Source organism: Perca fluviatilis, chromosome 2 (genome assembly GCF_010015445.1).
Source record: "Perca fluviatilis chromosome 2, GENO_Pfluv_1.0, whole genome shotgun sequence".
In the NCBI taxonomy this organism is placed as follows: domain Eukaryota; kingdom Metazoa; phylum Chordata; class Actinopteri; order Perciformes; family Percidae; genus Perca; species Perca fluviatilis.
Window position 1 is genome coordinate 1,949,211 of NC_053113.1, and position 25,196 is coordinate 1,974,406.

The 25,196-nt window shown below is 41.1% G+C and overlaps 1 protein-coding gene across 3 annotated transcripts; it reads right to left on the reverse strand.

Annotated features, from left to right (window-relative positions):
- Positions 1-822: 822 nt before the first annotated feature.
- LOC120571206 (zinc finger protein 239-like) lies at positions 823-18,805 on the reverse strand. Of its 3 annotated transcripts, none has more exons than XM_039819999.1 (3): positions 18,630-18,805; positions 3,127-3,129; positions 823-2,270 (listed from the first exon to the last, which is right to left on the reverse strand). In XM_039819999.1, the coding sequence occupies exons 1-3, from the start codon at positions 18,732-18,734 to the stop codon at positions 1,320-1,322; spliced, it is 1,059 nt and encodes a 352-aa protein (XP_039675933.1). In that variant the 5' UTR covers positions 18,735-18,805; the 3' UTR covers positions 823-1,319. The 3 variants fall into 3 exon arrangements, with proteins under 3 accessions (XP_039675933.1, XP_039675954.1, XP_039675943.1); XM_039820020.1 differs by lacking the exon at positions 3,127-3,129 and adding an exon at positions 8,423-8,498 and having other exon boundaries at positions 18,630-18,755; XM_039820009.1 differs by lacking the exon at positions 3,127-3,129.
- Between the last annotated feature and the right edge of the window lie 6,391 nt (positions 18,806-25,196).

Sequence of the window (25,196 nt, forward strand, 5' to 3'; positions counted from 1 at the left end):
TGTAACGTGAAAATAACCAATCAGAGCGTCATCTCACATTCCCTTTAAGGCGGATTGCTATTATGACGGTGGATTTGCCTGGCGCACGCCAGCGGGAGCTGTCCGGGATGCGGCAAAATAATAAATGCCGTCTTGACCGGGTGGTGATGTTGCTGCGGCCTCTCGGGCGCATCTCCTCAAGTCTGGAGAGGATTGCTGCAGCCATGGAGCATGGGCCTCCAAACGCACCACCTGCTCCTGTTGTGCTCCTTCCTCTTCCCCCCACTCCACCTCCGTCCACCCGCTCCATCAGGAGCGCATCGCGCATTACTCCCGGACCAGATCCTGCCGTAGTTCAACATCATGTCTCCTTAAGTCCTCTAATATTCATGTCATCAACACATCCATGATTCATGGCTTGTTGTGTAAAACACAACAAGCCACAAAGAATGCTGCAACTTTGTGAGGACTGTACTGTAAAATGCCTCCTGACCTATCCAAACACCTGAAGCACATTTTCAGTAATATTGTTCCTTGTAATTATGTATGGTTTGCAAAAATGGGAACTGCTGCATCCATTTAGATGAGAGAAGTGTATGCGCGTTGTGCACACGCTACATTATTGCCAAGCATGCGCCCCTGAAATAGCATCTGAATAACACGCCACTGACTTTAAACTAGGTTTTTCCTGGTCAGTGGCGGAATTGTTTTCTGAAACTGCAAAATAGCACCAATAACGTTTGCACCTGAACACGCCTCCTCTTTTCGCTGAACCGCCCCCGGGAGCGCAAATACATTCCCTATTTTACCGATGTGCGTCTGTGGAGGGAAAAGTCTGCTGTGCGTCGGGTGCAAAATAGGAATGATACATGCGTCGGTGTACAAAGGCTATTGCGCTGGGTGCAAGATAGGGCCCTAACTGTTCAAGTCATTTTTTAAGCAGCAGCAGCCATGTTCTGATAAAAGCTGGTCAGTTATGAAGGTTTGCTTCTTTTTTTTTGTCTTAACCTTAGTAAACAGCGATGGGGATTTTTGTAAATTGTATTTACAAGGTGATTAATTAACAACAACAAACACTTCTTCGCTGCAGCATTAGTTAAAAAGCACTAGCAGTTGATCCCTGAATTTTATTACAGGAAAACAAACTAATTCTGAGTGGAATAAATCCCTTCAAAGGGAGGGAGCCTAATGTGTAGTCCAGGATAACATACATCCTGTTCAGAAGATAAAGTTACTGCTGGTCAGCCTTCAATGTGGAGAGAAAATCAGAAAATAACAACACAGCTATCAGGGCATGAGGAGGAGGCAGGAGGAAACAGCTTGGCTCGGAAACATGTTCACTACGAGGCAATGTGAGCGCGCTGGTGAGATTTAAAGTTACTTCTGTCAGAAAAAGTTTTACCACATTGTTCACACCAGTACGGCTTCTCTCCAGTGTGAATGCGCTGGTGAGTTTTAAACGCACTACTGTCAGAAAAAGTTTTACCACACTGTTCACACCAGTACGGCTTCTCTCCAGTGTGAATGCGCTGGTGAGATTTAAGGCCATGACTATGAGAAAAGGTTTTACCACATTGTTCACACCAGTAGGGCTTCTCTCCAGTGTGAACACGTCGGTGGCTTTTTAAATAATCACTCCTAGAAAAGGTTTTCCCACATTGTTCACACCAGGGCAGCTTCTCTCCAGTGTGAACAAGCTGGTGAGATTTAAGCCTACTACTCTGAGAAAACGTTTTACCACATTGATCACACCAGTACGGCTTCTCTCCAGTGTGAATGCGCTGGTGAGATTTAAGGCCATTACTATGAGAAAAGGTTTTACCACATTGATCACACCAGTACGGCTTCTCTCCAGTGTGAATGCGCTGGTGAGATTTAAAGCCATTACTATGAGAAAAGGTTTCCCCACATTGTTCACACCAGTACGGCTTCTCTCCTGTGTGAACGCTCTGGTGAGATTTAAGGCTACCGCTATGAGTAAAAGTTTTACCACACTGATCACAGCTGTAAGGCTTTTCCTCAGTGTGAATGCGTTGATGTATTTTTAGGGTACTCCGTAGTGTGAAAGCTGCCCCACATTGATCACAGCTGTAAGGCTTCTCTCCAGTGTGAATGCGTTGATGTATTTTTAGGGTACTCTGTCGTGTGAAAGCTGCCCCACATTGATCACAGCTGTGTAGACTCTCTCCAGAGTGAACTCTCTGATGAATCTTTAAATATCCAGATGTTGTGAAGGATTTGTCACAGTGTTGACAGTGGTCACGTTTAGGTCCCTCTCCTACTCTCCGTTTCTATAGCAACAGACAAACAGAGAAAGCGAGAGTTAGTGAACAACCTTCTTTAAACCCTGGACTTGCTCTCACTCACAAATTTAACTCTTCATACAATAATTTATGACAAAATGAAGGAAAATATGTGCCAGTTGCAGACATGTTATTATGGAAGCAAATGTACTTTTCATAACTTTAATAAGTTCAGAAATATTCTACATTTTTCAGGCAAGTTCCCCCATTCAAATGATTGGCAATTTAAAAACTAAAACATTTGGTCACTCTCTTCAGTTTTACTTTCAGTTACAAATTCCATGGTAACTTTAAAATAACAAACCTTTCATACATTCTGGGTATTTTTCATCCTTTAAATCCCATTCAAACCTTTTGAAATACATACATTAATTTGAAGTTCTTCTGGTTGCAGACATGTTACTATGGAAGCTATCAGGCTCTTCTCAGTGTTTCCCACAGGTTGAGAATTTACTGGTGGTGGTGTGTGGCGCAGGATGTGACGGTGCGGTGCGTGATGGCTAGGTTCAGTAATAATGGGTTCAATTATAAACTAGTCAAACGAAGGTGAAAACAACAACATTAAGGTAAAGGTACTTTATTGTCATATACACATACATGTATGTATGTACTCTGCATTTAACCCATCCCTCAAGGGAGCAGTGGGCAGCCAATCACAGCGCCCAGGGACCAACTCCAGATCTGAGCCAGTACCTTGATCAAGGGCACTGACTGGAGAACCTAGTACATGTTTTTTGATGGTGGGGGAAACCGGAGCACCCGGAGGAAACTCACGCAAACAAGGGGAGAACATACAAACTCCACACAGAAAGGCCCCGGCACGACCTGGATTCGAACCCAGAACCTTCTTGCTGTGAGGCCACAATGCTAACCATTGGGCCACCATGCTGCCATTATCAGATCATTTAGAAAGAAAAAACTTTACATATTAAACAAAGTAAAATAAAAGATGACACAGATACAGATGAAAATATTGCGACACTATGCAGCATCTGACACAATTTCAGGGTAGTTATTAGGGCTGCACGATATGAGGAAAATATGCGATATGCCGTAAAGTTGTTGAATATCGCGCTAATGATATAACGTGATAAATTAACAGATATTAAAATGTAGCATACGCAGTTCTGCTGCTTTCAGTATTTTGCTAAAAAAACAAATTGCTTGTTAAATTTTAAACAAATTAGTGCAGTGCCTGTTTAAAATGTAAATATAAATGGACTGTTTTTATATAGTGCTTTTTTAGTCTTAATGACTACTCAAAGCGCTTTTACATAGTACCGGAATCAATCACCATTCACACACATTCACACGCTGTGGCCGAGGCTGCCGTACAAGGTGCCACCTGCTCATCAGATAAACATTCACACACATTCTAACTCCGATTCACACTTCAACATGGAACTGCAGGGCCAGGGATCGAACTACCAACCTTCCAATTGGCATGCGACCACTCACAGCTCACAGCAATTTCAAACAATAGCAGGAAAAGAGTCCCCCCCGCTGTTCTAAAGCGTTCTGCATGTTGCGTTGTGCATGTTGCGGTCTGCATGTGGCGTATGCTGATGTGCAGGTTACCTTCCCCCACAAACAGGGCTTAATTTGAGCCGGAACACACCTGAACATGTTCCGGCACCTCCGACTTTGGATCCGGAACCTTTTTTATTGGATCCGGCACGTCCTGTGTCACCAGGAAAAATTAATCGCCTAAATGAAAAACAATTAACTACTGTTTGTGCAGTGTTCAATGTTGTTGTCTGTCTTGTTAGTCATTATTCCCCATTGAAGTTCCAATAAAAAAACCTTGTGTTTGCATTTTCGATGCGTTTTGAGGAGAATTTTCAGGGTAAGACGGAGGGGGGAGAGGGACGGAGGAGGGGAGGCACTTCAACAGCGCAGCGCTGCACTTGTGCTGGTTGAGATTAGAGCTTAGATCGAGCCCAAAAAAATCAAGCCCGACCCTACCTGAGCCCGTGCGCGTTGTGTCCGAGCCGGCCCGACACATTAACTTGAATTATGAGCCCGAGTCTGATTTCAACCCGACACGTTTTTAATCTGTGGGCCGTTATAACTGACGTTCTCAACTACAATTCAGAGTTGTTTGAACTGCAGAAATCTGTTTAAAATGATTTTAATGAATAATGCAACAAGAGCGAAGCATGTAAACTGCGCTAATTTTTTATTCAGAATGGAACGGATCGCAAATGGATCTGAATGAAGAAACGTAAAAAAAAAAAAAAAAAAGCCCAACGCATGTCTCTGTGAGGGCTTGCCTCGCCCTCAGGGGTAGCCTATGCTTGGAGAACTAACAAAAGAAGACGTTGAAAGCTGACTATCATCTTTTCTGCCACGGCGAGCCTGCTTCATGTGTCTGTTCATCATCCAAGTCCCCGTTTTATCAGCGGTCATAGGCGAGCAGCACGCCGCACTTAATGCACTCGACAACGCCAACATGTTGTCACTGCGCACGAGTTGTTTAAAATGGCTCCATACCTCCGACTTTCCTCCAAACTTGCTCAAAAGGTAATTCTCCTGTTTTTCTTTTTTTCTTTACATCCTCAAGCTCCATGTTGCCCTTAAGCTCCACAATACAGCCCAGCAGCCCAGCGTGATGCGTGCGAGAGGAGGAGACTCCGCGCATGACACGCGTTACATTTTGTAACTGAAGTCCAACTACTAACAACTGTAACTTTTTGGACACATTATATTTCACAGATAATATTTCTGATTATGGCATAGCTTTTTCCCCACCCAAATAGGCTAATAAAGTAATGATTAAAAAAACACAAATGCTTGATCAAGGGCCGGCCCGGCCTGAGGATAGTGGCGGAAAACAACGGCCCGGCTCGAGCTGAGAATCTAAGCTCTAGTTGAGATTGCTGTTCTAGCCTCATTTCACTCAGGGGAAAAATGTCAAAAAGACAACAAAGTTTGCTTAACTTGTTCAAATACGCTGGCCAGTCGGATACCAAACAAGCAAAAAACATTTCTGCCGATCAAGAATGTGGAGACCACGGTGGGTTTTTTGGTTAATTTAATAGTTCGATGGATAACTGCTGCTTGTGAAAACTTTTTTACATTTCGCACCGATGCAGTGCATGTTCTGAAATAAAAATAAACATTGTCCTGATGTACACACAGCGTTGTTTAGGTTTTTTTAGTCAGAGAAGCTACTAGGCAGTGTAATTTTTGTTCTGTTACCTCCAACCTCCGTTTTGAGTCGCCGGATCCACCCCCCCTCTGCGCTCCGGGACCTCCCACTTTACAAATTAAGCACTGCCCACAAACACTGTATATACAGATACGTCTCACTTTATCAGATAGATAGCCTGCCTATAAGTGGCATCACGCTGTGTCTGCACTTATTGTCTGTGGTTGTGCTTTGCATGTGTGGAATTCTGAAACGTCCTTACATTCGGGAATTGTCGTTTGTTTATTCAAAGTCAAAGACAGCCCAAAGTAGTGCAACTTTGCAGATTTGTGTTGGTCAGATGTGTGTGTCACATTTTAGCTGCCAAAGCTGCGCTGCTCTGTCTCTGGTCCTCAGGGTGAGAGGGGGAGTGGCCAGCGGCTAGAGCGGCAAAAGCCAATGTGTGCTTCTTTTACCTATATATTTAACGATATCTTTTGCATTTCTAATCTAAACAACGTCAAACTTGGCACTGCACTTGCTCGTGCCCGTAGCAAGACACCTGTCAAATTTGAAATCCATCGGACTAACTGTTGGAGAGATATGCACATAACAGACAGACAGACGTTCTTGCAATTTATAGATAGATTGATGACGAAATAGTTTAGCCATGATGTGCTTTGACAATTAAATCAGTTTCTTTTTTGCCAAATGTTAACGGTTCAGCAGATAAAATACCCATAATACTATACTCCATACAGAACTCCTGTTAACTCACATAAGACTAGGGCTATCTAAAGTAAATTCTTGTTAATTTTGTTGGACAGATTGTTGTTCATGATCTTTATTCTCCGGGAACCATCACCTTATCTTGGTGTAGAGGTTTGTGGGTCCCTATGAACCTGAGGGCTGTGTTGTATGGAGCTAGGGCTGCAGCTATTGATTATTTTAGTAATCGAATAATCTACCGATTATTCCATCGATTAATCGAGTAATCGGATAAGAAATACTTAGTAAGAAATACTTAGTAAACAGCAATAGTAAATATTTATTATTGCTGTTTACTAAAAAAAAAGGGAAACCCGTCGCTTGTATATATACACAAAAGACTGGTTTCCTTTTTTAGAAAAAGCTAAAAATTGTATTGCCAAATTCCATGACCCTTAAAAAGAAATACATTACAATAGTACATTTTTGGTGGCCCAAATGTTAATATTTTTCCCCCAACTCCCCTTCTTGCCTCTGGCTCTTTGCACTGGATATGCAAAAGAGCTGTTCACTGACCAGAGGGTTTACAGCAGGGCTACACAACTAAACTGTTCTGGGGGACACATTTTCAGAAGCCTAATACACAGTGAGGAGCATAGCTATATCTATGGTGAGGAGAAAGAATAAAGAATGCATGATGACGTCATTCACGTGCATATTAAGTAGCCATGCTGGGGGGAGGAGCCGGTTTGTCTCCGGCAGCAGCTGCATTTCCAAAGATTAGAAGCAAACTAATAAAAAGTTACACTACAAACCGACAGCTTTCGTTTTAGCTTGGTAAAACATCGCTATTAGCAGAGTAGCATGTTGTAGGCTAGTTGTGTAAAACATCGCTATTAGCCTAGTAAAATAGCATGCTGCAGGCTAGTTGTGTAAACAGCGTGGTGGACGAGAGCAGCAGACGTTAGCTACCTTGTGTCGGGTTGGCTCCGTGGAATGGATGAGTACACTGGAGGTTTGTTACAGAGGTGATGTAGCAGCATGTTTGCAACTTAAAATGATCCCGAACTTTCTGTCATTTTCTCTTGCCTGTCTCTCCCTTTTAGACCCTCGCTATTTTAGTCTTCCTTCATTTGTAATATGGGCCGTCAGTCTTGTGTCCGCAGAAGCGCAAGCCTCTTGTGCGCTAGTAATAATCCTCCGTGCGGAAACACAGTGAGCCGTACAACCTTAATTACATTGATTTAACGAAGCTTCGAGGCAAAGAATTTTGCTTCGAGGATTTTTTGTAATCGAATTATTCGAGTTATTCGAAGAATCGTTGCAGCCCTATATGGAGCTTTGTGCTCCTGATAGGTTCTCCCAAGGCAAAGTGGTCTCAGGTGAGGGGCCAGACAAAGAATGGTTCAAAAACCCTATGACACAACGAGGTAGCGATGGAGTGACCCAGTGTAAGTGAAGGAGTTCAAATACCTTGGGGTCTTGTTCGCGAGTGAGGGGACAATGGAGCGGGAGATTGGTTGGAGAATCGGCGCAGCGGGTGCGGTATTATATTCAATTTATCGCACCGTTGTGATGAAAAGAGAGCTGAGCCAGAAGGCAAAGCTCTCGATCTACCGGTCAGTTTTCGTTCCTACCCTCACCTATGGTCATGAAGGCTGGGTCATGACTGAAAGAACAGGGTACAAGCAGCCAAAATGGGTTTCCTCAGGAGGGTGGCTGGCGTCTCCCTTAAAGATAGGGTGAGAAGCTCAGTCATCCGTGAGGAGCTGGGAGTAGAGCCACTGCTTCTTCGCGTCGAAAGGAGCCAGTTGAGGTGGTTCGGGCATCTGGTAAGGATGCCCCCTGGACGCCTCCGTAGGGAGGTGTTCCAGGCACGTCCAGGTGGGAGGAGGCCTCGGGGAAGACCCAGGACTAGGTGGAGGGATTATATCTCCAACCTGGCCTGGGAACGCCTCGGGATCCCCCAGTCGGAGCTGGTTAATTTGGCTCGGGAAAGGAAAGTTTGGGGTCCCCTGCTGGAGCTGCTACCCCCGCGACCCGACACCGGATAAGCGGACGAAGATGGATGGATGGATAGATCTTTGTTCATTTTTTTAAGTGTATTAATCTGTGTTTTGGGGTTCCTAAACACAGCCTACTGTTCTGTACTATACATGTCCTGTTCGCACTCATTAAGTTCTCATCTGAGCAGATTTCTGTCATTCAAACAACTGAGCTGTAGATGCTAACCCTACCACCTTAACTAACACATTTTCTGCGGGAAACACTGTATATGGTTCCAGGGCTTTGTTACCCACACCATTCGGCTGAGGGAGCAGCTAGGGTTGAGCTTTTTTTACGTTTCTCATCCGTATCCATTTGCGATCCGTTCCATTCTGAATAAAAAACAAAAAAGAGCAGTTTACATGCTTCATCCTTGTTGCATTACCTGTATTTATTAAAGGGGTGATAGAATGATTATATAGGGTATTTTACACTGTTCCTTAAGGTCTCCTAATGGGGTATGTAACATTGGTTGGGCTGAAAATTGCCCGAATGCTATTTTATTAGGCCCTTAACTACCCTGTGAATATGGCTCTATTTGGAACAAGAGCTTTTCTTCCAAATATGGTATGCTCATGAATATTCAGAATGAGCTACGCGCTGATTGGTTTGAGCAAACTACATAGAAACACATGGGAGACTCGACAGCAGGTCTCATTGCAAAGTTATACATTGTTTGTCGGGCTATTACGTTATTAAATTCACTTCTGAGAATTTTTTTAGCGAGAAATCAGCTATATAAAGCTCAAATATGGGACGCTTTACGAAAATTTATGTCTTATTGCAAATTTGGTAAGACTGTGTGTCGGAGTTCAGCTGCCGGTGCTGCCTGTGTTGCTGCCTCGCTGCACGGCCTGCCTTCCTCCACAGACCCCGGCCTGCAGCTCCCCTCTTCCTGCTAGCTAAATGGCCCGTGTGTGAGAGTGATAGCGCGGTCAGCGAGCTTGTTACACCAGCAATCTCTTACAACAGTTCCAGTTAATCTTGGCTGGCTGTCAGCATAACTAGCTATATTTACAGTTTGAATTTCATCACGCCAGTGGGGGTTTCGTTAGCTATGACTGTCCCTTCAATCCTAGCTATGTGTAGCTAGCTACAAATCACGGATAGTTAGCTTCATTTTTGGTGTAATTTCTGTATATTTACAGTTTGAATTTCATCACGCCACGTATACAGCATCTCCCTAAATGTCTTATAAAGCTAACAACGGTGTCCGATTTCAAGTTAATGAATATTTGTGAATTTCAGAGGAATTCTAGGAGGAGCTAGCTCTCATTGATAGAGCTACATCCAGCCGCAGGCTCTATCAATGAGACTCGCGGACAAGTGGCGTTTATTTCCCCAACCGTTTGTTTAAATAACTCAACACATTATAATTACACACATTAAAAGATTAACTGGAACCTGTGGTAACAGATTGCTGGCGTAACAAGCTCACTGACCGCGCTCTCACTCACACACACCGGGCATTTAGCTAGCAGGAAGAGGGGAGCCCTGGAGCTCTGTCAGAGCACCAGCGTGTAGTAGTCCATTATCCAAAAACCGGTGACTTTGCCCAGGTATGGAGTGCTGTCGGCTGCCAGTCGTGACGGAGCTCCAAGTACCTCAGAGCAGGCCGGGGTGTGTGAAGGAAGGCAGGTCGGGCGGCGAGGCAGCAACACCGGCAGCTGAATTCTGACACACAGTTGGACAAAATTTGCAATTAGCCATCCATTTTCGTAAAATAGCCCATATTTGAGCCTTACATAGTTGATTTCTCGCATAAAAAAGTTTCAGAAGTGAATTTTGTAATGGAATAGCAGAGATCTGAGAGACCTAGATTCGGAAGACTACCTGATCTCAGGTCAGTTGTGTAGCCTATGTAAATGTTGGGGCGTGACCGTTCTCTTAAGGTTCCGGTTTTTGGGAGGTTGACGTCAACTTCCAGCTTTGTTGGGATTCGCCCGTTTTCAGCGGCAGTTTCAAAATATGAAATTTTCATAGTAAAGGGGTGTCAGTGGGACTTTGAGCTTCTATGTATGTCCTATTTACCCACCGAACTGTCGTTATTCAACTATGACAGGGTAAAATCGGTTTTGCATTCTATCACCCCTTTAAGATAATTCTAAACAGATTTCTGTAGTTCAAACAACTCTGAATTGTAGTTGAAAACCTCAGTTATAACAGCCCACGTATTAAAAAATTGTTGGATTTAAAAATCGGGCTCAGGCTCATAATTACAGTTAATGTGTCGGGCCGGGCCGGGCTCAGACGCAACGTGCACAGGCTTGGGTAGGGTCGGGCTTAATTTTTTGGGCCCAATCTAAGCGCTAGTGAGCAGCAGCTTCTTATGGAAGTATGACAATGTGAAACACATTGGGCTTCATTCACCAACCTTTCTTACGAATAATGTGTTCTTAAACACCACTTGCGCACTTTTTACGAAGATTCTGACATTCACTATTTTTTTTCTTATCTTGGATTTGTTCTTAGCTAACAACAGGGACACCGTTAGGCCTATTTTAGGGGGGCTGAAGCTACCCCAAAATGTTTCTAAGCTCCCCAAATAATAATTACATTGTTTATTTATTCATTTTTTTACAGTGCACTCTGTATCACTCACTACATGGAATCAATCTTCCTTCACCATTCATCGTTGGTGTTGTTGTGCACTGCAGTCTGTTTTACTTTTATTTCATGAACTGTCAACTGGTCGAAATGGCAGTGTTTCAGAGAGAGGCTTACAAGCGGCCGCTTGCACAGTATGTGGACGAGCGAAATAGAGTTACTGAAGAGAGAGAGCGCCAGGCAGCATTAAAACAAAGCAGGAAATCAGAGAAATAAAATGTTTTCGCCAATTTATCACTCGAAATGCAACTGTAGCAAGTATCTCACTATCATTAACGTTATACAAATTCATAATTAGAAACAACACATAATATATCCAGCTACAAAAAAGCTGGAAATTCAAAAGTTAGACAGAAGTACAAAGAGTCAATGGCTATGAAGCTGATCCACCATCTTGTCTCTTCTCATTGGTTTAAACTGGCAGCTTTCAGAATGCTGCAGACCGGTGTTGCAAGTAGCTGCAGGATTTATCTTGTCTCGTCGCAAATCTTTGGTCTGGACTTGCTACCGCACACACAGTGAGTGACAGAACTTAACTTTCTGCATTCCTTTGCTGTAATAAATTAAACAAGTATGTAGATGTTGCCTAAATGCAGTGTTGCCACAGTTACTTTGAAAAAGTAACTTAGTTACTTTACAGATTACTTGATTTTAAAAGTAACAAAGTTAGATTACAAGTTACTTTATTAGTTACATTCAGCAACTGCTGACGACACCCCTACAGCCTCAACATAAAAATGACAACCGGTTTACTGTGAGGCAGCTCGGCGTTGCCAGTAGTAGGATCTGGTTTATTATGGCACGAAAGAGAGCGAGTAAGCGTGTTTAAGGGCAGCATTTCCGCTACAACATAGGCCTACTGCCCGACCAACTTCTTCAAATCTCCCCCACTTACTGGTTTTGCACCGAAGTCCAGCTTTTGTTGTTTGGGTGGTGGGGGATCTCCTGCTCTCTGCTTCGCACCACCTGGTGTGACTTGCTCTGTAAGTTTGACTGCAGTGCTGCGACTCCAAATGTTTCTTCAAATTTGACGTAGTGTTTTTGTAGCTAGATAGCACTTTGTCGCCACCAGCACAGTGTACAACCAACCTTAATATTGCCGTCTTTAGCTGACACAAACTCAAAACAGTGACTGTATTTCCAGCTAGAAAACGTGCATCTCTCTCCTCCCTCCATTGTTGTTTATGTTTGTTTCGCTGCGTGGTACACGTGAACTGTCCTCATGCTGAAAACGTGACTTGTCGCATACATGACTTCGCTCCCCGAGACGCAAGAAGAAAGCAAAAATATATATTTTTACTAAGGAAAATGACAAATAGTAATGCACAGTGACTTGAATAAGTAACTTTAATCTGATTACTGGTTTGGAAATAGTAACGTGTTAGATTACTCGTTACTGAAAAAAGTGGTCAGATTAGAGTAACGCGTTACAAGTAACACGTTACGTGGCATCACTGCCTAAATGTAGACTAGGCTATATATGAGCATACATACATACATACATACTAGAACTTTTATTCATCTCGCCATCAGGTTATTAAATTCAGACATATTTTAAATCTTTGTCAACCATACTGCAACAAACTAGTTCAGCATATCATGCCTGACTGGAGTAGTGTGATTTTCTTTAGCAGTGGGAAGGGCAGACAGCATGTTGCCAGTATCATTTGGGCTGCGTTGTTGAGTGCAGTGGCACTGAGAACATTATATTTCACACAATTTAAGCTCTTTTTTTAAAAATGAAATACGATTAGTCCAAAGAATCGTTCTGTTTGTAATGCGCACCTAACCGCAAGCCACGTACCGAACGGTTCAATACAAATACCTGTATCGTTACACCACTAGTAATTAAATAGTCTTATTTTGACCTGCAATTTATCAAATAAAGAGAGAGATTAGGTATGGTATTACGTTACCACACATTTACACAGGCAGATAGTGGTTAAGTCTTAGCCTAAAGAATAACTCAGCAGGAGTTAATCACCCCCCCATGTAGCTTTGATGCATCTAAAAACTAACTTTAGAGTTTGTAAGTAACATTTTGCAAGGGAAAGTTTTGCATAGCCTCGGGGCTAAGCCCCCCCCCCTGTCTTTCAATCCTAGTGACGTCCCGGGCAAACAACAAAATCTACAAACACTCAAGAGCACTCTTTCGCACATTGTGATGACAGTTTGCTCCAAATAATTGGTTACTGCATTTTATTTAATTATTGATAGTTATGATAGTATTGTACTGTAATGTATTTCTAATAATCTGTTGAAAAATCATAGTATGCAAAGAAACACTAAAACTGCACTTTACTAGGGATGCACCGAATATTCGGCCACTGAATATTTCGGCCAAAAATGGCCCAAAAAGACATTTTCGTTTTTCAGCCGAAAAGGAAAACGCCAACGAGCACGCCCATTCCGTCTGTGGCGGACGTTTTTGAAAAGGCAAGGAAGTTTCCCGGTGATGGTGTCAAGGCAAAGGGCATTACACAAAAGATTATGGAATTCATTGCCTTAGATGATCAGCCATTCTCTGTCGTAGAAGATGTGGGATTTCGTAGGCTGATGGAGCCCATTGAGCCCCGTTTTGTCATGCCGAGCAGACGATATTTCTCAGATGTGTGTTTACCTGAGCTGTTTAATGTCGTTGCAACTCACGTCCATGAGCATATAGCTGGAGATATTTCAGCAATCAGTTTCACGACAGACATATGGAGCTCAGACGTCGGCATTATCAGTATGCTCAGTCTAACCGCACAATGGATCGACGCTGATTTCCAGCTGCAAAAGATTCTGCTCCATTCACAAGAGTTTTGAGGTTCACATACAGCAGCAGCCATTTCTGATGCATTCGCCAATATGTTCGACACCTGGCATATCGACCAATCTAAAAGTGCATGTCATTGTCAGTAACAATGCAAGAAATATGACAAAAGCGAGACAGCCATCTGAAGGGAATACGGTGCAAGGCCCCCACACTACATCTAGCTGTGAATGAGGGAGTGTTGTCTCAACGCAGCTTAAAAGATGTACTGGCTATAGGCAGACGAATTGTTGGCCACTTTAAACATTCTCAGCTGGCCTATTCCCGCTTGCAGTCTATGGAAGATCAGTTTGGAACACCAATAAAACGGTTCCAGCAAGACGTGAATACGCGGTGGAACAGCACTTTTTACATGTTGCAAAGCCTCTTTGCGCAAAAGAGAGTCTTGGCTGCATATAGCGCAGACCACGAGCTCCCCGCGACATTCACTTCACACCAGTGGGCCTTAATAGAGAACATTATCTCTCTTCTTGGTCCCTTTGAGCAGCTAACTAAAAAGATCAGCTCCTCTGATGCATCTGTAGCTGACATTATTCCTTTAATCGCAGCACTAAAGTGTCTCCTAAGCAAAGAGGTTGAGACGGACCACAGAGTGAAAACAATGAATAGTACGCGCTTAGGGTCTGTCAGCACACGTTTCAGTGAGATCTATTCGGATCCTCTGCACTTCATCGCGACTGTACTTGATCCGCGTTATAAAGACCATTACTTGGATGTGGAAATAAAGCAGCACGCACGAGAAATGATCCAGGCCGCGATGGATGCGGAGAACCCACGTGGAGACGGAGCAGCGCACGGAGCAGCGCCCAGCGCAGGAGAAGGAGATCAGAGCACAGAAAAAAAGACTTGTCTCTCTGCACCAGATGAGGGGCATGCACCCTCGTCTGATATGTTCAGTGAAATCCTGCATTAAAGTGCCTCAAATAGGTAAGCTATTATGTTCTTAGGCTACTATATCACTGTATGTGACTATCAGATTGTAGCCATATTTCTGCTAGATATTTTTTTAATTTGATAAAAATGTTTATTTATGCACTGGCCCTATACACTCTCTCAAATGTCAGGCAGATGACAAGCTCAACCGCTCAACAGCTGGATGGTTATCTGTCTGAAGTCCCCATCCCCAGAAGTGATAACCCTCTTGCTTACTGGAGAAGTAATCACGGCCGCTTTCCTGACCTGGCAAAGATGGCACGCAAGTACTTGTCTGCTCCGAGCACAAGCACTGACAGCGAGAGCAAATAAGATTAAGAGAATAACTTGTTATGCAAGTACTTTTACTTTTCATACTTAAAATGATGGTTCGGAGTCATTCACCCTAGGGTCCTTTGTACCATGACCTCGAGCCAAACACCCCCCCAGAAGCTTTTTTCACATGGGTCTAACATTGGGAGAGTTAGCGTAGAGTAGCGTTATCAGCTGAATAGCTTAGCGCAGGGGCTAATGGACCCTCGTTAGGTCTCGTAGTTACCACTAATAATGCCCGAAATGATACCAAACTTCTACAAGTAGTACAAATAGGTTATGTACTCATAAAACAATGGATTGGAAAGTTTGTAACTACACCAGAAGTTTATGTAAATAAACACTTGCCTGCTGGCTTCTGCTCTCTGCTGTTGTTGCTGCTGTAAGATGAGTGCTTAGGGCTGTCTACAAATTACAACACCGAAAAGAGATGCAACAAAAATATTTTTTAATTTAACTTTTTTTTTTTAAGTAAGTGCTGTAGTATAACTAGAAGGAGACAAGTAATAATTGAGGTAAGTTTGGAGACATTACCTTATTTAATCATTAAATTAATAAATATTTTTGTTGTATCTCTTTTCGGTGTAGTAATTTGTAGACGGCCCTAAGCACTCGTCTAACTGCAGGTAGCAGCAGCAGCAGCAGCAGCAGCAGCAGCAACAACAGAGAGCAGAAGAGAGCAGGCAAGTGTTCATAAACTTCTGGTGTACTTACAAACTTTCCAATCCATCGTTTTATGAGTACATAACCTATTTGTACTACTTGTAGAAGTTTGGTATCATTTCGGGCATTATTAGTGGGGTAACTTACGAGATACAAACGTGGGTCCATTAGCCCCTGCGCTAAGCTATTCAGCTGATAACGCTACTATGCTAAAAAAGCTTCTAGGGGGTTGTTTGGCTCGAGGTCATGGTGCAAAGGACCCTAGGGTGAATTACTCCGAACCATCACTTTAATGTACATTTGAAATCAGGTACTTTTTACTTTTACTTAAGTAGGGTTGTCATTGTGGTAGGCTACTTCGGCTTTTAGTAAAGTAAATATGTCTGGTTATTTGTACTTTTACTTAAGAACTGAGATTCTGTACTTTCTCTACCACTGGAATGTACAAATCATCTGTGACTCCGACAACCATCTCCTGAACGCTGTCTCCCGCTTCCCAGGAGGTGCACAGGAAGTGTCATGTCCTTATATGGGAATTTGCAGGGCATATTCTTATGCTAATTAGGAACAACTGGCACATGCTTTCATTTCATCATTATGAAGACGTGGGATTCATCAATCCTAAGAACACAGGTGTAAACAATTCTGTTGTTTAAGAACACGTCATGAATCCAATGTATACTATTCTTAGGGACTTTTTTAAGAACATATTTATGAGAAAACTTATGAATATATTGGTGAATGAGGCCCATTATTTATAAAAATGAAACACGGACGCTGCAATGAAACAGCGAGAGAAAGTGTGGCAGAAGATCATGGACCGACTGAATGTGTAAGCAGCCTAAAAATATACATTTACTGACCACTGCTGTTAACTGAAACCATCATAATCATACCATCCAAGGGTTAGGCTACTAATAATTTGCACAAATTAACAGTTGGAGCTAGGGCTGCACAATATATTGTAAATGTTGTGTTAACTTGAAACGGGTAAACCTCGTGGTGCATTCAAAGTTATTTTAAAATACTCTTTTCTCATCTGTTTTTGTCGTTTAACAGCAACTTACTGAGGCCTGTACTACGAAGCAAGATCAACATGCCCTGGATCTCTTTCAGTTATCCGGCTTCACCTAACCTAACAACCGTTCAGTCAACTAGTTCAGTCAACCCAGGGTTTCCCAATCCAGCGGCACGCGCGTTAACATAAAAGAGGCGGTGTTTGCGCACCACGACCAATCGCAAACATCTACCAGAGCCGCATGTTTTATATAAGAGCAAATTTTAATTCTACATAAATATGAAGAATACAGACTCGGTTTTACAGGGAAAACGCAATACAGTCGCTGCTTCCTAAAACAGGAAGGAAAGCTGGCAAAAAAAAAAAAATTGCTGACGCTCTAGATGCGTAAATTACTCTTATCAATATCACTTCCTCATCAGTCAGGACCAAGATCTGACCATAATTACGCTTGGGCTTTCCATAAACTGTTGTTGCTTTAGCCTATTATAACCCTTAACCCTGGCAGTGGGAAGCCATCGTGAAAGCAAATAAAAAATATTAAAACATAATTCAAGCCGATGTGCGCAATGGAAACACACGGCTCAAGAAGCCGACAAATAGCCCATATTTAATTCCCTCCCATTAAAATATATATATTTCATAAAAATACCCATCAGGGAATGTTAACGATGTTGTCAGTCTCTAAATGTAAATGTTTTAACCCCTCCCCCCCTCTCTCTGCACCGAGCTCCGCCTGATCTTCTAAGAACGGTGACGCAGGTATCAATCGAGTATTGATTGGTCAGTAGGCAGGGCTTTTACACCGGTTGATCTCTGATCTCCAACTTCACCTGCTCCCCGACCAGGTTAGGTATTCAGCATGAGTTACCACGGCGATTGAACCCGATAACAAGTGATCCACCTTTCGTGATACAGAAAATCCTGGGTTGAACCTAGGGCTGGGCGATAAAACGATAACGATATGTATCGCGATAGACACGTAATCAATATCAATAGAAAATGCGTTCGATAAAACGTTCGATAACTTGTTTTTCTTCTTCGGAAGAAACCAGAAGTTGCGAAGCAAGTTTGGTTGCATGAACAAAGGCACTCACTCTCTGGTAACCTAGCAACGTAGGGAGTGACACTCTAACAGCCAATCATGTAACAGTATCAAGTTTGGTTGTCCACATCGCTGTCTCGTGTTGGATTCTACAATAACAGAAACCGGCGCGGCGTGGGCGATAAGTGGAAAGTGAGTGCCGCAGCGAGCGAGGAAATTGTTGATAAAACAGGAAAAGTCAGTATGGCAGTTTTGGGGATTTTATAAGTCTGACCGTCGTCCCCACCAACACTACCGCAAACTTGTTTTACCACCTTAGCCGCGCTCACACTTTGGAGCAAAGCCGTATTCGCCATCAACGTCCAACAACATCTGCAGCTGCTACACCGCACAAGTAGCAGACCGCCATGGAGAGGTACTCTGCTTCAGCGCCTTACTAAACGCTACAAAGAAATAACGGAGGCAGACGTGCTGAGCACTGTCCAGAAGCCAGGTTACCAACCTAGCACCAAACCTGCAGAAAATAGTTCTTCTCAGGTTTCAGGTTTCTCTATGTTTATATTTAACACTTTGCATCATTTTATTACACCTTATTAAGCAATTCTTACTTATTCTTTCTTCACTGTGATTTTAGACTTATGTTTACATTTTAATTATTTGAGTGGTTTCCATGGTTGTGTTGACATTTCTGCTTTTATAACTGAGGGGATTATAATCAGAGGAAGGTTAAGTTTAAAATAAAAATGTTTAAATTTAATATATTTTTCTCCTGGTCCTTATTTTAAATAGGTCATAAAAAATATCAATAATTATCGATATCGACCGATATGAAACATCGTGATACAGTTTTCAGCCATATCGCCCAGCCCTAGTTGAACCTGAAGTTAGCTCGCTAACGCCAAATCCTGCTTCGTAGTACAGGCCTCTGGTGAAATAAGTTATTATTTATTATTACATTTTTAATAAATCATTTAAATTCCTCATGTTTCTGCACTGTAATAATATTCATTAATATTGAGATTAGATTTCTGGGACTCATCAGTCTAGAGTAACCTCTTTCCTTCGCTCACCTCCTTCTTCCTCTTGCTCCTTCGCTCCTCTGAGTCTCCCGAGGCCTCACTGACAACTCTCCTCTTGCCCTCCTTCTTCTTCACCTCCTCCTTGTGTTTCTGCATGTACTCGGTGATAAGGTCGGGGCAGTCCAGGTTGTCTTGTGGCTCCCATGTGTTATCCTCACTGGAAAGGTGAGTGAAGACAGAAGAAAATCTCATCAGGCTTTGTTTTTAGGCAATACATTCTCACTCTAATTGCTAATTCGTATTGTTCCTTTTTTCTATTGCCATTTTGTAAGGTTATTTGATGGTCTGCAACTTAGTGTCAAAATACCAAACCTTCAACATTGAGGGCATGATACAATGCCGGAATTGTATGTATGTATGTATGTATGTGTGTATATATATATATATATATATATATATATATATATATATATATACACACACACACATATATATATATATACACACATATATATATATACACACACATATATATATATATATACACACACACAATACACACATACACACACACACAACATATACACACACACATATATATATACATATATATATATATATAAAAAAATATATACACACATATATATATATATACATATACACCATAAAAATTTAAAAATATATAAAAATACATAAGTATATATATATATACTTTACTTACCTTAATTTTTAAATATATACATAACAATATAGATATATATACACATAAAAATATATAAATATGCATGTGCTACTATGTAAAAATATAACAAATACATAAATATTAATTATGGAGTTTGCATACATAGATAACATATTTATTTATTTAACAAAAAAAATACATAAAGAGACACATATATTAAATTATATATACATATACTTTTATTTTTTTTTATTTTATTTAATAATATATAAAATATATATATATATAAATATAATATATATATATATATAATAAAATTATATATAAAAAATTAAATTTAAATAATATATTAAATAATATTATATAAATGTCATGTATAAACAAAACTAAATATTTTTATATATATTTTTTTTACTTTTTTTACTTCATTCTAAATATTATTATCTTCTACTTTAATTTTACAATATTTAAGTGCTCTTTTCCTCTCCCTCTATTTTTGTTTTAAAAATCCTAAACTTTCCCCTTTTCTTTCTTTCTCTTCTACCTCTCTTTTTTTTTTCTTTTGTTAGTAAGTTTGTTGTTATTTTTGCAATACACTATTTAAAAATAAAATAATATAAGTGTTAGAAAACTAATCACATTTATATTAATAAGGGAGTTTTTTATTACTTCTTCTCTTTATGTTATCTTCTTTTACTCTCCTTTCTATAAAAAAAAATAAAACATTAAAAAACAATATTTATGTTATATATGATTTATTGGTTTTTTTTTTTTTTTTTTTTTTTTATTTTTTTATTTTTTTTTTTTTTTTTATTGTAGTTAATAAAGACATAAAAAAAAAAAAAAAAAAAAAAAAAAAAAAAAAAAAAAAAAAAAAAAAAAAAAAAAAAAAAAAAAAAAAAAAAAAAAAAAAAAAAAAAAAAAAAAAAAAAAAAAAAAAAAAAAAAAAAAAAAAAAAAAAAAAAAAAAAAAAAAAAAAAAAAAAAAAAAAAAAAAAAAAAAAAAAAAAAAAAAAAAAAAAAAAAAAAAAAAAAAAAAAAAAAAAAAAATGAAGAAACCCGCTGTGTTTTTATTTTCTTTTTTGCTCCCTCCAGCTTCATTTGAAACTAGCCTAAATGCATCTTCTGGCTGTGGCAACAACAACACACCTTCGATGTTCTGTGTGTATGTCACGTTAGGTCACGGCAGTTTACTGCAGCGCCACTTGTTTTACAGTTCTGCGGAGGCTCCAGGCAGAGCTTTCGCCGTAGCCTACGTACACACACACTTTGCCAGCTCAGCGCACACACCAGCGCACAAGTATAAACATCAGGCCACTTACATAGGCTACGGCGAAAGCTCTGCGTGGAGTGTGAAGTATCTCCTGCATTAAACTGAAATAACTACTAAAATGTAAGTCACAAAAGTCATTAACTGGAGCTACAAGCTATATGCACAGTAGCCTCAATCAACGACCAGAATATCGCCAGATGTTCCTCAACTTGCAGAACTCAGTTCGTTTCAGAAAACAACAACAAACTTTGAGTTAGCGAGCTACACGCTGAAAATGACAAGTTTTGAAAAACATTTTGAACATGCAACAAGGCAGCCCTGGTTGTTTCTTTCTGGGAATAATTGTAAAGATTTACAAAGAATATGTTTAACGTTATGCCATAAGCACACTGCTCAAAAACATGCAAAAACATAGTAACATTCCCTCAGCATTTAGTTTTGTTGTTAAACTGTATGTAAATGAGCAGAAACGTTAAATCACCTGTTTCATGTAGCTAACGTTACTCTAAGGCAGTGGTTCTCAAACTTTTTTCAATAATGTACCCCTTTTGAATTGTGTTTTTAACCCAAGTACCACCTGATCAGCGCTAGATTTACCAAACAGCCATGTGACTGAAAAACATTTAAATGGAGATGCAAAAAGGCAACAAAAACTTAAAAAGTTGGCTGAAATAAGGAAGTAAGGCAATAATAGGTGGTAAATAGTAACAAAAACTTCAAAAAAAAAAAAAAACACAGTAGAAAGAAGGAAGACAAACTTCGAAAAAAGTGACAAAAACCTTGAAAAAGGCAGAATTGGAAGGAAAGAAGGCAAAAGCAGGTCAAAAATGGTGACAAAAAGTGACAAAAACTTTTTTTTTAAGCGCTCACGTACCCCCTGCAGTCCTCCAATGTACCCCAATGGGGTACAAGTACCCCATTTGAGAACCACTGCTCTAAGGTACCGTCTATGTGCTGGATTTTTCCTAAGGTTAGCTAGCAAATAAGCCCACTGACGGCGACATTATTGTTGATATTTTGGCACAATGTTTAGTAATGACAGTAGTAGTGGTCATAGTGTGTGAACATGTGATGTGAGATGCACATTGTGTTATGTCTGTGGAACTGTTCATTAGCTGTGTAACGTTATGTGTGATATCTGTAAAGCTGAACCAACTCACAGTAGTAAAACAGATTTTATTCTGATCCAAAGACTCTTTCTGTGAGATAAAGGACACTAACAGATTATACCCTGGACACAATCCATTATATCCAAATGTTAATGAGCAATCGTGTTAAATAATCGTGATTTCAATATTGACCAAAATAATCGTGATTATTATTTTCATAATTGAGCAACCCTACTTAAAAGTGAGCAGAAGATAATGTTATTCAGGAAATTTACCATGAACATCAATTTTCTACAACACTGGAACATGATGCATAAATATCTCTTTCAATCTGTTTCTCCCTCTCTATCATGGGTTAAAATATAAATCAGCCTCTTATCAGCCTGCATTAAAATACAACAAGTGCATATTGCTGATCATTTAAGTACAGTTATTTAAAGTTGTGACCGATATTTTTTAAAATTATTCATGTGACATTATTAGTGTTATATTGCTGTATGAAGACTGCTGTTGATATTGTTGTTAGAAGTTTGGTGAATATATTACTGCAGTTGTTGAGATAATTAGAAAAGGCTGATTGGTTGGCAGTAGCTCAGTCTGTAGGGAGTTTGGTTAACTCACACGCCGTACATTCAAAAACCATACATCTACGCGCTCCCTGGATCCAACTGAATCATGTGATATAGGCCACGCCCATTTCCGCCTAGGCTTTTATGCGTGAAAAATTGCGATTTATCAAAAATCTACTTTTTCAATCTCCTCCTAGACCATGCGACCGATTGGCACAAAATTTGGCAGGTATCATCTCCAGATTGGCCTGACAAAAAGTTACTAAAAGAATTTTTATAGGATTAAAATTGCGCATAGAACGCACAAATTAATTTGTGTAGCTAACTATGAAAACACCAACTTTGCCATATCTCGGCCAAAATAAATGCTATCAACGCCTAACTTTAGATTATTTTTTGCCATGACCCTCTGGAGCTCCCACACGTGTTTTACGAAAATTGGTCACGTACAAAAAGTTTATATCTCGTGAACGGCTCATCCGATTTTTACAAAATTTGATGACTCCTGAGGCCACCCCTAGAGTGGGGTATTGAGGGGTCAAAGTGGGCGTGGCCTATGGGACCCAAGTCTAAATTTACTACTTACACTGATGTGTACAACTATATATTTATTTAGATAGACAATGGGTCATGGACCACACCTACCAAAAATTACACATGTGGACCACTAGGTGGCGCTATAACGTTTTTTTGTCTTTAACTCCCACATTGCACATTAGAAATCCTTACAATCGACATTCAGGCATCTGGTAAGGATGCCCCTGGGCCCCTCCCTAGCGAGGTGTTCCAGGCACTTCCAGCTGGGAGGAGGCCTCAGGGAAGACCCAGGACTAGGTGGAGGGATTATATCTCCAACCTGGCCTGGGAACACCTCGGGATCCCCCAGTCGGAGCTGGTTAATGTGGCTCGGGAAAGGGAAGTTTGGGGTCCCCTGCTGGAGCTGCTACCTCCGCGACCCGATACCGGATAAGCGGACGAAGATGGATGGATGGATGGATACATCTACGTCTTCCTTGAATAAAGCTGAATCACATGATAAAGGCCACGTCCATTTCCGCTCAAAAGTTTTTTCGCAATATCGCGCAATGCACAAAACCAACTTTTTCAAACTCGTCCTAGGCTGTGCGACCAATCTGCACGAAACCTTGTATATATCATCTTTAGATAGACCTGACCAAAAGTTGTCCAAAGAATTATGCTATGTTAAAGTATGCGCATTTGACGACCAAACAAATTTTCCTAGCTAGCTACCACACACATATCATATAATATCTCGGCCAAATTAAATGTTATCAGTAAAGGACTTGAGATCCTTGTTCAACATCACACCATGATGCCCTGTACCAAATTTGGCAAAAATCGGCATTTACGGGGCGCTATAAGCAACGTTTATTTGTTTCGGCCAACTCAATGGATTTAAATGGGAAATTTGCAATTGCAATATCTCTGCCACAGTAAAAGCAATCAACACAAAACATGTGATGCTCGTTCGGCATACCGCTCTGAGGCTCTGTACCCAATTTCTCAAAGATCGGCCATTAGGGGGCGCTGCTGACATTCAATACTTCTCTGGGGGAGGACACCCAGACCCCCCTCCCTTTCATCACATGCCCTCTCTCCAACCTCCCCAGACTCCTCTGGCTCTCCCTCTTCCTGCTCCTCAACACCTTCATTTGTTTCTCCAGGGCTCCAGACTGCAACCAAATGGTCGCATTTTGCGACCAAAATTTGATAGTGTGCGACTGAATTTTACATCCAGTCGCATATGTAAATTTGCCCCTTTTTTTTTTTTTACACGGTAGACGTTGGATTGTCGGTACCTGAGAGCATGTATAGCCAATCTTTCCTCTGAAAATTGACAGAGAGCAGAGCTCTGACACAAACACACACACTCGCAGAGCTGCAGACGATGCAAACTACGTCGGCTCTACAGTTTTACTGAAGTCACAGTGAGTCACGGAAATGCCGTTAAAGTGGTGTCAAGTGTGGTTACAGTTTTTCATAACTTCACGCAGACAGTGTTTGCTGCGATATGATATTAATGGCGAGCCGACTGACAGGCTGAGGTTGTAAGGCAAGGCAACTTTATTTCTACAGCAGCTTTCAGCAACAAGGCAACTCAAAGTGCTTTACATGAAACATTAAAGAGTAATTAAAAACAGTCATGATGAAAATAAAACAGGCTAAAAAAATAATATACAAATACAATAATAAACAAAATATACATATGTATATTGTATACTGTCATGACAGCGATGGGGCTGTCAGTTTCTTATATGTTGCATCTTCAAAAGTGACACTGAATTTGAAACAGCACACTGTAATGTCTGCATCCATTATCAAAGTATGTATTAGTAATACAGTGGAAATTAGTAGAAATGTGAATATTTGGTTAGCATGTTGATTTACGGTGTGTGCCCCTACATTTTCTGGTTGTGCCCCTAAAATTTTCAGTTGGGGGCCACTGTGCTCCTAGTGAAAAAAGTTAGTCTGGAGGGTCCGTGTACTTTTTCGTTCATTCGATTTTCATTTCTCTCCTCTTCCTCTCCTTGAACCATCACCTTATCGTGGTGGAGAGGTTTGTGTGTCTCTGTGAACCTGAGGGCTGTGTTGTCTGGAGCTTTTGCTCCTGGTAGGGTCTCCCAAGGCAAAGTGGTCTCAGGTGAGGGGCCAGACAAAGAATGGTTCAAAACCCCAATGGAAAAACAAGGTAGAAATGGAGTGACCCTGCCCGGAGGAAGCCCGGGGCCCCCGTCTGGAGCCAGGCTCAGACGGCGGGCTCGTCGGCGATCGCCTGGTGGCGGGTTTGCCACGGGGCCCGGCCGGGCACAGCCCGAACAAGCTACCGTGGCTCCCATCTTCCAGCCCATGGGCCCACCACCTGTGGGAGGAACCGCTGGGGGTCGTGCGCTGCCACATGGGTGGCAGTGAAGGTCAGGGGCCTCGACGGACCAGACCCGGGCAGCAGACGCTGGCTCGGGGAACG

Bases quoted from the DNA above. Each gene is read 5' to 3' on its own strand.
- LOC120571206 (XM_039819999.1), bottom strand. From the start codon at position 18,734: ATGCAGAAACACAAGGAGGAGGTGAAGAAGAAGGAGGGCAAGAGGAGA.